Source organism: Penicillium coprophilum (genome assembly GCF_028826855.1).
Source record: "Penicillium coprophilum strain IBT 35676 chromosome Unknown utg000004l_segment0_segment0, whole genome shotgun sequence".
Classification (NCBI taxonomy): Eukaryota; Fungi; Ascomycota; class Eurotiomycetes; order Eurotiales; family Aspergillaceae; genus Penicillium; species Penicillium coprophilum.
In genome coordinates this window covers 368146-380551 of record NW_026622723.1, presented here as the reverse complement: position 1 = coordinate 380551, position 12406 = coordinate 368146, and the positions used below count along the sequence as shown (strand labels likewise).

Genomic DNA, 12406 nt, shown 5'->3' with positions numbered 1-12406 from the left:
GGAGATCTGATATTGAATGTGCTTGCAGCTTCACACACGCGATGAGGGAGTGAATACAACATCCAAATCACACTACAATCTAGAATTCATAGAGCCCCTTGCTCTCTCCGAGGCCTTTCCACAATCCTCAATTTGAGGTCCTCCCCCACTACTCCCTTATCCCGCTGACCTCATACCCCACATGAGCAAAAAGTTCAAATCCCAGGCCTCCAGCAGTCGCGCTGCTGCCAGCGCCTTTGGATCATTTGGGGGCTTCTCTGGTGGTCTCTCCAGTGAAGGAAAGGAGGCGTCCGCTCTCACATACATTGCCGCACCACCAGATCTTTCTCGCATTGCGAAGCAGCAACTAGTTATCGCATTCAAGAATTTACTGAAGAAGGATGACATTACACGATTGAAGGCTCTAGAGGAGCTGCGCGACCACATATCAACAGTGGAAAAGAACAAGAGAACTCTGGATGACGGGTTTCTAGATGCATGGGTATGTATATATTGCTTCTACATACAAACACTAAGTAATAACAATGTTTTCCCACTAGGTCAGAATTTATCCCCGACTCTCGATTGATTTGTCTCGCCGAGTACGTCAAACTGCCCATCCGATACAGGGTACAATTTCTGGTCTCGTTGGGAAGCGGATCGTGCCTACTTTACCTAAAGTGATCGGAGCATGGATCGCAGGAATCTATGACAATGATCGACTCGTCCACCGTGCTGCTCTTGAATCATTCACAAAAGTCTTTACAACCGAGGAAAAACGTAACAACGTGTGGAGGATCTACCAAAGCTCCATTTTGGACTTTGTAGATGATGTTATTCTTCATCAAACATCCTTGACATTGAGCGATGAAAGAACAGTGAAGAGAGATGATGCCGAGGGGAAATATGCCCGTGTTGCAGGAGCCGCAATTTTGCTTTTCAATCGCGTACTAGGTATGCTAAGCGTTTCTACTTGCAAGACTCTATCTAACCATCCATTGTTCCTAGGCAATTCGTCCGATGAAGATTTACAGAAGAACCTGTCAGAGATTGAGAATTTGCTAGCCAGCAAGAATTTATGGGCTCTCTGTCATCACGACGATCCATATGTTCGCCGATCTATATACATCCTGCTCCGATCTGCGGTTTCCCGAGAGCCCGGATGGATTGACTGGAAGACACTCAGTTCAGCCGTAATCGGAAAATCTTTGTCTCTCCAGCAAATCGGATCCGCAACCGAACTGTCAGAGTCGCTCCTTTTACTAACCTCGCTGAGGCCTCAAATATGGACAGATGACTACACTGGGAAATCATCTGCCTCGAGGAGATTGCGCCAATACATGCAAAAAGGGTCTCAGGGTGGGCATTCTAACTTTTGGTCAAATCTAGACCAATTGCTCCGCATCATCCCCCAAGAAGTACTGGCAGGTGCCGACAAGGCTACTGCTGATCATGGAGTTACTTGTACCAGCGCAATTGCGTTGACCGAGGCTTTGCAAGAGGGCCTGACCTCGAGAGAAGAGCCGCGTTCAAACCTTGCCATCGGGTGGAAATCATATATCCAGATAGGAACATGGCTTGCAACACTGATCCCCCAGGAGCAGAAGTTTGAATTCATCACGAAGAGAATGTCTCCTTTGGTATTGCATTATGTGCGAGCTGACCCAGAGCTAACACAATGGTCACTTCCGGAGCAGTCAGGCGAAGGAATTTGCGTGGATTACGTTTCTACTCTAGCTTCCATTGAGCAATCCCACGAACTGCAGTCGTTGTGTACATCCCTTTCCGATGGCCTCCTGGAAGCTGTGAAGCTATCGTCTCCAGAACAATCAAAGGACTTCCGCGAATCTCAAGACTCAATATGCGCCCAATCCAAACGCCTTCTAACTTTGAAGTCTGCTGTTCTTGCACGCGTCGCAGATACTCAGGTCGAGCCTCAAGTGTCAGAGGTCGTCGAAAGAACAAGCACTTCCCTTCTTAAAGGTTGTCTAGAAGTCCTGCGCACCCGTAATGGGAAGCCATATGGAGCTGCCGCCACGGTGGTGGAGTGTGTTCGCAACCTGCCGTCTGTCGCCGAAAAGTCCCGAGACCTCCAAAATTTCGTGCAAAATGATGCACCGGAGCTTTTGCTTTCACCGTCTGCTGATCGATTGATTGCAATCATCTTGGAGTGTCGGGATTGGGATGGATTTGCATCCAGTTTCGAGAACATTGTTGAGCGAGCCTTGGCCCTGGATCTAGAGCAGTCTAATGTGCATGTGCTCCAAAGCTTACTTTCTTCTCTCGATTTCAATGATGCCGAGCACAAAGAGAAGCTCAACTCGCTTGTTGTGCGGGCTCTTGGCAAGGCTTGCCAAGGAAGTCATGCCCATTGGCCTATTATAACTGCAGTCCTTCAAAACAAAACATCACACGGCGAATTGATGGATCAGATATTCTTATCTTTGATCGAGGCGTTATCTTCAGATGATAAAGTCTTTGATGCTTTGCACGGGCTTTCTCACATCGGAAAGTCTGCCCCGTCTTCAGTCAGGGAGTTCCAAACTGGAGCTTTTGGATCGAAGTTAGCAGGGAAGCTACTTTTTCTCACAGAATCACCATCTGAAGAGGTGTCAAGCCTGGCATCAGCGCTACTGAAATCATTGAAGGAATCTGGCGTTGGCGACACGAGTGCTAAGTCGAGCATCGAAATTCTCCAACATGGATTCAGTCATGTGGATGAAGAGTCATTGTCGTGAGTGCTCCATCGCCATCACATACTGCAGAGAGCTGTGCTAACTTTGTTTCAGGATTGAATCACTTCTTGCTATCGCAGATGAATTGTTGCCAGCTCTTACGGCCGAAGGTGCAGCTGGTACTGTGAAGGATATTCTACCCTCTCGTAGTTCATGGGAGGAATCTCTGACTCCCTTCCTCCAACTTCCACCTCGTCCTTCCACTGCTATCACAAGTCCTCTAGGAGGCGCTGTTCACTTGATTCAACGTGAGCTATCTGACTCCTTCAAGGCTCTATGGCCGACTATTCCTCGTGATTCAGAGCATCGCTCTTCTGCATTCCGCCTGGCATCATTCACCGTCAGCATTCTTTCTACATCGGACTTATTGAAAAATCTGGACCAAGAGGACTTGGAGACATTGTTCCATTTCTTGCCCCTGGCGATTCAACTTATCGATGATGACTTGAGCATTGAGAATTGCAACGGCATCTCAGGCCTCGAGCTGGCTGACCAACGAGAAGAGTACATGGAAATTGTATTCGCGGGTCGAAAGGTGATCAGTAACTGGATTCGCGACAATGAACCAGTTAGCTTCACACCCGAGAAGACCGTTTCCTCTTTGTTCGCCGAGTTCTGGGAGACCAGACTAGAGGAACTAAAGGGCACATCTCCCTTGGATTATAGGGTTGGTGAAGCGTTCGCCAAAATAATGGCTGTTGCGGATTCATTGCAAAAGTCCAAATCATCGGAGGACGTCGCAAAGATCTGTAGAGAGGCCCGGACAGCAAATCTGATCCGTTCAGCATCTTGGTTTGCGGTGTTGCGAAGCTCCATACTTTCAAATCCCATCGGCAACAGAATTTGTAATGAGCTAGTCGCCGATTCCACTGGACTGAAGCCCCAGGATCCTTCCCATGTTGGTAAGTATCTGATACCAAATTGGCAAGATAGATCAGTACTAACTTGTGCGCAGGATTGCGGAAGCTGGCTCTGCTGAACATCCTATTATCTGGCGAGGAAGATGTTGTCTCCACCATTCCAACACAGAGATTGGTCTTCCTCACCAAGAACTTGATTGAATGTCTCCAGTCCGACTCAATGTCTCTTGGTTTGAAATCTGAAGTCATCCAAACCTTGTCTCTTGTCCTTCCAGCTCTCGGGGAAATATATGGGTCTCATTGGGAAGAAAGCATGGCCATTCTCAACTCTGTATTGCAGGGAACTAATGGAGGCGAGGAGGCTCTACCAGTACTAGTGTCATCTTTCAGACTCTTCGCACGACTGAAGTCTATCTCAGAAAGTGACAGCAATGACGACGTCCAAGATGCTTGGTCAGATCGAAAGGCCGGTCTTTTCAATGCCCTAGCCTCCACCATTGACACGTTTGGTAAGCACTTTAGGCTGCTTTTATCACTCAACTGTCTAACGAGATATAGATTCGTCAACCACATTCCACCAACCTCGGGATGTTGCCGTTGATTTATTACGACGCCTGATTAACACCATCCCCGTTGACAACTTGGACGATGTCAGCGAAACGTTCCATCTTCTGACTGCCCACAGTCGAGCAGTTCAGCGAGCTGCTTACACAATTCTTCATCACTATATCCCCCATGCCCAAGAGAAGGTGTCTTTTGAGGTTGCCTTATCAAAGACTGCAGTCAGTCTTCCTGACGAGCTCATCTCTCTATTGATTGAGCCCCCCACAATGCAAATGGTCTCTACTGCCTACGGAGATGATAAGATGTGGACCAGTATGCGGTCATATCTTCTCAGCTGGAAGGTGGTATTCGACCATTTCTCAAATGCTGTAAGTTTTGACCCTTCCGCAACAAATTGTCGGACAGACTTGCTTACAATTTGCTCAGTCGCTTCCTGTTCAAGAGTATTACACGGCGAGCATCAGAGAGAACAATATCCTCATCCCATTGCTGGAGTTCACGTTTGATTTCCTTCAAAAATCGCACGGAAAGATGATCGATGCATCCAAACTTGATATTCGATCATTTGAGCCAGATGAGTCCGAAAGTGCCGAAAAGGAGACCCAGTGGCTTTTGGTACATTTGTACTACCTGTGCCTGAGATACTCTGCCAACATGACCAAGAATTGGTGGATTGACACCAAAAAACGCATCAAGGGCCCGGTGGAAACCTGGACGGAAAGATACGTAAGTAATCAATATTTGGTGGTCGGCCCTCTAAAACGAGAACCATAACTAATACTGTCCCCAGATCTCCCCGCTCGTCGTTGAAGATGCACTGAAAAGCGTGACCGACTGGATTGCCACCCAGGATGCAAATGAAGAGCGCGCATTAGAGGTCAAGATTTCCCCGAAGACAGGCGAAATCATTGCCAGCATTCCTGTCGACGAAGAGTCGCCCCCAGTTGCCATTTCTATCACTCTCCCACCCGCATATCCGCTTCAACCTGCGTTGGTTGTTGGTCGCAGTCGTGTGCTTGTGGACGAGAAGAAATGGAAGAGCTGGCTGCTGACGATCCAGGGTGTTATCATGTTTGCCAATGGCAACCTGGTTGACGGATTGTTGGCCTTCCGACGAAACGTCCAAGGTGCTCTCAAGGGCCAGAGCGAGTGTGCTATCTGCTACTCTGTCATCTCAACAGACATGCAGACACCAAACAAGCGGTGTGCCACTTGCAAGAACACCTTCCACTCAGTGTGTCTCTTCCGCTGGTTCAAGAGCAGCAACCAGAGCACTTGTCCTCTTTGCCGAAACAACTTTGTTTACGTTTAGTTGCTTTGTTAAGTTCACTTGTACATAAAAAACAGACATGACATGACAAACATAGGATAGGGCCCTTTGGTTCAGTTCGATATCCGTGAAAGAAACATTTTAAGATCCTATCTTCAGTATTGCTCACTCCATCAGCAATATGATCAATGAACCACCTTTGTCACCTCGTATATAGACTGTGTCATATATCTGAGACCAATGGAACAGGGAGGTACTCAGCACGTTTCGAACCATACTCGATTGGGAAGTTGATCCTCTTCACTGTCCATACTGAGACTATGGGTAATCACAAGATCACAATGAGTTCTTTATATTTGCCTATAACCCCGGGAATGGATATAGCATTTCTTTTGCTGAAATTTACCGAAGAAAATAGCCCGCCTAAACTAAGTAAAGGGAGTACTTTGTTGCATACCCCGGAAAGATCTGTTGATTTTATTGCCTATAATAATGCGGAGAACTGGCTCTTATATGCAGGTGTGCCATACTTTTCAATCCCATACCCAATGGTATGTCATATATGAGCCAGTTTAGTCTTCATCAAGCCTATACACAGTTGATTCAGCCTAATTGTGTGGTTCTGGTTCCCTTTCTTCACGACTGGACCTGGCGATCCTGCCACACATGGGGTTTCATACTCCCACGATCATTAGGCAAAATGCCTCGGTCTAAAGGAACTGACTTGGTTTCTCGACAATCTACTGTGCGGAAAAATACATGATCTTCCAACTCTAATTACCAAGGAGAAACCCTTCATCTACTTCTTGTGTATAAAGCAACCGTGTTCTCCGCAGTCTGAAATATCGCAAAGAATTGCACACAAGAGCATATTCAACGCAAGAGCTCTCTCATTTTTACTTTGATTGATATATATCGACACCATGATTCCCAATATCTTGACATTATCCCTTCTTGCCGGCAGCGCCCTCGCTGTCCCAGCTGAGGTTGACATCGAGAAACGTATTACCTGCCCAGGCGTCCACATCTTTGGAGCGCGCGAGACAACCGCATCCCCCGGATACGGCTCATCCAACACAGTCGTCAATGGCCTACTCAGCGCCTACCCAGGCTCTACAGCTGAGGCCATCGTTTACCCTGCCTGCGGTGGACAATCATCCTGCGGCGGCGCGAGCTACTCCAGCTCAGTTGCCCAGGGCATCGCAGCTGTCGCTTCGGCTGTAAACTCCTATAACACACAGTGCCCATCGACCAAACTTGTACTGGTCGGATATTCTCAGGTGGGTGATCTCTCCTTGACTACTGAAGACGAAAGACCGACTTACGATGCTCCAGGGTGGTGAAATCATGGACGCAGCCTTGTGCGGTGGCGGTGTCCCCAACCAAGGCTACACCGACACTAGGGTCCCGCTGTCTGCCTCTGCTGTGAATATGGTAAAGGCAGCCATCTTTATGGGTGATCCACTGTATGTGGCAGGATTGCCGTACAATGTTGGAACTTGTGCTGCTGGAGGCGTATGGACCTCCCTAAATTTCCCTTGAACTTGGAAGCTTTGGATCTAACGATGGAAATATAGTTCGACGCACGTCCTTCTGGCTTCTCTTGCCCGTCGGCCAGTAAGATTAAGTCATACTGCGACGCTGCGGACCCGTATTGCTGCAACGGCAATAACGGTGCGACCCACCAGGGCTATGGGGCTGAGTATGGCGCACAGGCTATCGCCTTTGTCAAGGGTAAGTTGGCTTAGGTGCAGATATAATGTCAGTTCTGCCGATATTAGCAAGGATATTGTGCTTGGGAGGGTTAGATAGTCCTGTGGTAGCTCGGTGGTATTGACAGTAGGGATATTGTTACAGGAAAGGGTGGACTCGAGACGTTTTGCGATGTTTACTATACATAACTTATGCAATCGTCTTCGCCGTTGAGTATAACAGTGCGAGCTTGAGCCAATGAACAATAGCGTTTAGTCACCGAGTCAACCTTTGGATCTTCCAAGAAACAAGACATTTTGTAGAAATGAGGCTGTAGGCACCGAAGCCTGATAAAGAGCTATGAACCAGAAACTGGCCTCGAGAGATTGATTGTTCAGAAATCAAGTTGCATTTTCAGGAAGGAATCGGAGATGAAATTATGAGGCGATTGCGATGACCCTCAGACAGCTACCCCACCACGGAAGCTCCAAGCTCCAAGCTCCAAGCTTCTTCCATTCCTCATGGCCTCTCATATTCCCAACCTAAACACTCTCCGACGAGGCCGAGGCCGAGGTCGAGGCTTAGGTCGCACAGAAGAAACCGGAATCCCTTCTGGAAAAGATCGCATCGTTCAAGGCACAGACAATGACGCAAGCGTGTCCCGCCTCAGCGCCGTCGAGCTAGGATATCTGGACGATGTGTACGCGGCAGCATTGACACCTCCGGGGTCAGCGACGCGAAGATTGCCAATTATTAACAGAGGTGAGCCCAATATCCCCAAATTATGTTACTTTAATTACAAGAGACCCTATAGCTGACCTGGAGACCTCCCCGCACACTAGGAACCTACGCCCGCACGACAGCCATTGACCAGCTCGTGGCGCGTTTTCTCGGCCCATACTCACCGGAAAATACACAAAAGAAGCAAATCATATCTCTAGGCGCCGGGTCGGACACACGCGTCTTCCGGCTTCTCTCGTCGCGCCAAACCCCAGATTTCGTTTATCACGAGCTCGATTTCGCCGTTAACACAGCGGATAAGATCCGCGCAATTAGATCGGCGCCTGTACTACAGCGCGCGCTGGGGATTGGCTCATCGGAGGTTTCGTCTGAAAAGCATACTCGCGTTGCCGTGTCGGAGGCCGGGGACGCGCTCCATTCGCCCTCGTACCATGTCCATCCGGTGGATCTGCGGTCGCTGTCGACGTGCAACGACCCTGCTAGTGCACTTCCAGGTGTGGAAACGGGATTACCGACTTTGCTGATATCCGAGTGCTGTTTGGTTTATCTCTCGCCTATCGAGGCGGAGCAGGTGGTTGCGTTTTTCACGCAACGTCTTTTTGGTCATGGGCGTGCAGTGCCTGGGCATGGAGACAGCTTGCAGGAAGCGCAGGTAGATGTTGCTCCACTCGGGTTGGTTCTTTATGAGCCTATTAGACCAAATGATGCTTTTGGTCGCACGATGGTGTCGAATCTTGCGGCGCGCGGCATTCAACTCAAGACTCTCCCAAGATATGCGTCGCTTGGGGCGCAGCGTGACCGCTTCCGAGAGCAGGGCTTTGGGAATGGCCAGGCTGTAGCTGATATTGAATTCATTTGGAAGCGGTGGGTGAACGAAGACGAAAAAGAAAGAGTTGCTGGGCTAGAAATGCTCGATGAGCTGGAGGAGTGGCAGTTGCTTGCACGGCATTATTGCATTGCTTGGGGATGGAGAGACCGCGAGGATGTCTCGGCGTTTGCTGGGTGGAAGGATTTAGAGGCTCAGCAAGGCGAGTAGCCTCATTTGTCAATTTTTGATGTCTGATGATACCGCTCTATATATAACGAAAGGTCATGATGCATGTCTGAAAAGACAATCCGAAATCAGTCGTCAGTTGGGGCCGAGGAATCTGTCCAACACGATGCAGTACATACAGAGCAAATTGATGTTCATATTCTCCACACCTTTACTTTGCTCCAAGCGCAGGTCTATGAGGCTTACAATTGTCAAATGGTTTGATCATGGCGACATCACGGTGTGGCCGTGTAAATGCGACCTGTCATATTTTGTCAAATGCATGGCCAAAACCAACGGGTAGGCCGAGTTGTTAATCACCATGCGAGTAAAATCAACGGTCCTTACAGCAAAGTCAAAAGAGACATATTGTTCATTAACTTGCGTTTAGCACCCGTTGCAGTAGGGTTCGGTCAGAGATGCAAGGATCACCGCTTAGGGCTATTGAGCTATCTGACAAATGTCTCACCACAGATCAAAAGTTCAGTACAAAAGAGAGCCACACAACATTTGTTCTTTGTTCTTGACGTAGTCCTGGAGAACCTGGCCTTGGAAAACTTGAATGACTCGACACAACTGGCCCAAGCCATCGAACACACCGACCTTTGACACTGCATCGCATATCAAATCAGTTCCATGCTTCTTGCATTCATCCCCCTGGATACGATGCACTTTACAATTCGCGCAACTCCGGCGCGTCTTGTACAAGTCTCGATAGACCCATTTAATGCGGCTCTTTGGTCACAGTGGCGATCCTGTTGATCTCTCGCTATGCTATCCAACCCCCTATACGGAGTAGTCTCCCAGGCCAAGCCTCCAACCAGGTCACGATGCGACATATCGGTAGTCGGGACCACACACTCTAGGGCTTCGGATCACTTGTCCATGTGATGAACGCCTGGCAAAAAGAAGCGAGAATCCGAGATTTTTCTAGTCATGGTTCTATTGGCCCCAGGAATGGAGATGTACTGGGTTGTATGATGATCAACAGACCTAGACCGGTGCAGCGTGAGTTTGAGAGTTTGATTAGGATTGACAGGCTCCCAGGCTAGAAGAGCTTCGGTGGAGTTTCTCTCCTATTTCATGTGCATATGGATTTGATATTCCATGCAAGATTGCAAATTCAGATGAATGAGATGTCAGGTGATAAGATATCTCCAATGGTTCCTTAACGTTGCGCCGAGCAACGTGTTCCTCCACCCTCCTCCACCCTCATTATTTGTTTCATGTTTTTTCTTTTGCCGTTGAAAGAGTTCGGGAGATAACTCCACTAAATCAGATCTCTCAGCTTATTGGCGTTCGTCCTGCCAAGCAGGAACCATCGGGGTAATACAGTTCATCATTGGCTGCAGGCTAAGACTGCCCCTGACGCTAAGTATCTAGTGGCTCCATATGGCTGTCCACTAGCGGACTTTGCTTCAGGGGGAATGCTTTTTGGGGGTCCAAGGCTGCCCGCATAATTCCAGTTTGGAGGAGCAATTATGAGATTTATGGGCAATCACAGACGACCCGCTCGCGAAAGCTGGGGCTGCCCTGCTCTGCACCGCAATTGGTGCCGGAATTACGCGCACATCATCCCAGATCTAACGCCTTTTCAGGCTAGTACACTCGTGGACCTGAGCTGGGACCCTCCCCCAAGGCCGTGTCCATTTTCTTGGTGCTTTTCCCCGTTTCTTTCCTTTCTCTCGTCTTGACCTTCGTTATCTGTGAGCTCTGTGTCTGTCCTTGGCCATCGGCCGTATATTTTTTGTCACTCGTTTGACTTAGCCATTCGCTTCATACATTCATTCATTTATTGATATTTATCAATTTGCCAAATCTTTTCCCCCTGACACAATGAAGTTCCAGATCGCATCCTTCCGCGCAGCGGCGCTTGTTGCCCTCATTGCGAGCGCTGAAGCCGCCAAACATAGCCATGGCCACAGCCATCACCACGAGACTCGTGATGTATCTTTGGAGAAGAGGGGTGAAAAGTGCAAGTTTCCATCCGACGCTGGCCTGGTTGAGATCACCCCACATGGGAAAAACGCCGGTTGGGCTATGAGCCCTGACGAGCCCTGCGAACCTGGCAACTACTGCCCTTACGCTTGCCCTCCCGGCGAGGTGTCTATGCAGTGGGATCCTAAGGCGACCTCCTACACTTATCCTATGTCCATGAGAGGTGGTCTGTACTGCGACGACGATGGCAAGATCCATAAGCCCTTCCCCAACCGTGACTACTGTGAGTCGGCCGCTGGTGTGCTCAAGGCCCGCAACAAGTGTGGCAAGGCTGTCTCTTTCTGCCAGACTGTGCTGCCTGGAAATGAAGCCATGCTTATCCCCACCATGGTTGAGGACCTGGCCGACCTGGCCGTGCCTGGCATGTCCTACTGGTGCTCCACTGCTGCCCAATACTATATTAATGCTCCTGGCGTCACCGCGGAGGAGGGCTGTGTCTGGGGTAGCTCTCAGAATCCCGTCGGTAACTGGTCCCCATACACCGCTGGTGCCAACACCGATGGTGATGGCAACACCTTCCTGAAGATTGGCTGGAACCCTATCTACCTCGAAACCACCACGCCTTTCCGCAATGTCAAGCCTGACTTCGGTGTCGAGATTGAGTGTGAGGGTAACGGCTGCCACGGCCTACCCTGCAAGATTGACCCTGCTGTCAACGACGTCAACGAGATGATCGGTAAGCCCTTCGTTGGCGCTGGCGGTGCCACCGGTTGTGTCGTGACCGTCCCCAAGGGAGAGACCGCGCACATTATCGTCTTCGAGAAGGAGAGCAATGGCAGCACCTCGTCCGAGACCGTCGAGATTTCCACCAGCTCTCGTACATCCACTAGCAGTGCCAGCTCCAGCTCTAGCATCAGCACCAGCACCAGCAGCTCGACGACCACTACTCCTCCGACCAGCACTACTGAGAAACCAACCTCCACCTCTACCACCTCCAGCTCTACTTCCACCTCCACCTCTACTCGCTCGTCAACTTCAACCTCGATTCGTACCTCTACCTCAAGCTCTACTGCTAGCTCCACCTCCACGACTCACGTGTCGAGCGTCACTAACCCCGCCCATCTGCCCAAGTCGAGCCCGGCAGGCTATACCTACCAGCCGCACGTGCTGACCGGTTCTGCTGATATCCAAGCGGCCTCTACAGCGACCGCAGCCGCAGCCGCTGCGTCCACATCTTCCACTGGCGGTGCTACTAGCGCCACCGTCTCTATGTTGACTCTGGCCTTCGGCGCCATTGCCGCCCTGGCTGCGCGCATCTAGATCAACTTCAACTGATTAGGTCATATCGACTGTACAATATTGCATATATGTACAGGGTGTGTACAACACCGACTTTGGATGCTTTTTCCGCCCTATATTTGCCTGCGGCAATCAACCTTGAAACTCCGCGGGCGTCTATTACCTTTTGATTCTTTCACATTCTTAATTCTTTTTCTACATAATCCCCCTTATGATTCTTCACATCTCTGGGGTGCCCTTTCTTCACGATCCTCAACGTTGACTTTTTTTTACTCTGCTTCATGACATTTATATC

General features: G+C 49.5%; 3 protein-coding genes across 3 annotated transcripts; all 3 read left to right on the top strand.

The window, feature by feature from the left end:
* Positions 1-181: 181 nt before the first annotated feature.
* Positions 182-5450, top strand: N7500_004547 (ubiquitin-protein ligase RKR1; the record flags this gene model as incomplete). The annotated part of the gene is made up of 8 exons (XM_056675692.1): positions 182-481; positions 540-933; positions 988-2713; positions 2769-3616; positions 3670-4083; positions 4133-4506; positions 4565-4864; positions 4929-5450. The coding sequence occupies 8 exons, from the start codon at positions 182-184 to the stop codon at positions 5448-5450; spliced, it is 4878 nt and encodes a 1625-aa protein (XP_056530692.1).
* An 881-nt stretch (positions 5451-6331) lies between these two features.
* ppm1 (protein C-terminal leucine carboxyl O-methyltransferase ppm1) lies at positions 6332-8877 on the top strand (the record flags this gene model as incomplete). Its single annotated transcript, XM_056675691.1, has 5 exons — positions 6332-6688; positions 6744-6923; positions 6986-7142; positions 7569-7862; positions 7943-8877. 5 exons carry the CDS (start codon positions 6332-6334, stop codon positions 8875-8877), a joined length of 1923 nt encoding a protein of 640 aa, XP_056530691.1.
* Positions 8878-10710: 1833 nt separating this feature from the next.
* N7500_004545 (SUN domain-containing protein) lies at positions 10711-12132 on the top strand (the record flags this gene model as incomplete). The annotated part of the gene is made up of 1 exon (XM_056675690.1): positions 10711-12132. The coding sequence occupies one exon, from the start codon at positions 10711-10713 to the stop codon at positions 12130-12132; it is 1422 nt and encodes a 473-aa protein (XP_056530690.1).
* Between the last annotated feature and the right edge of the window lie 274 nt (positions 12133-12406).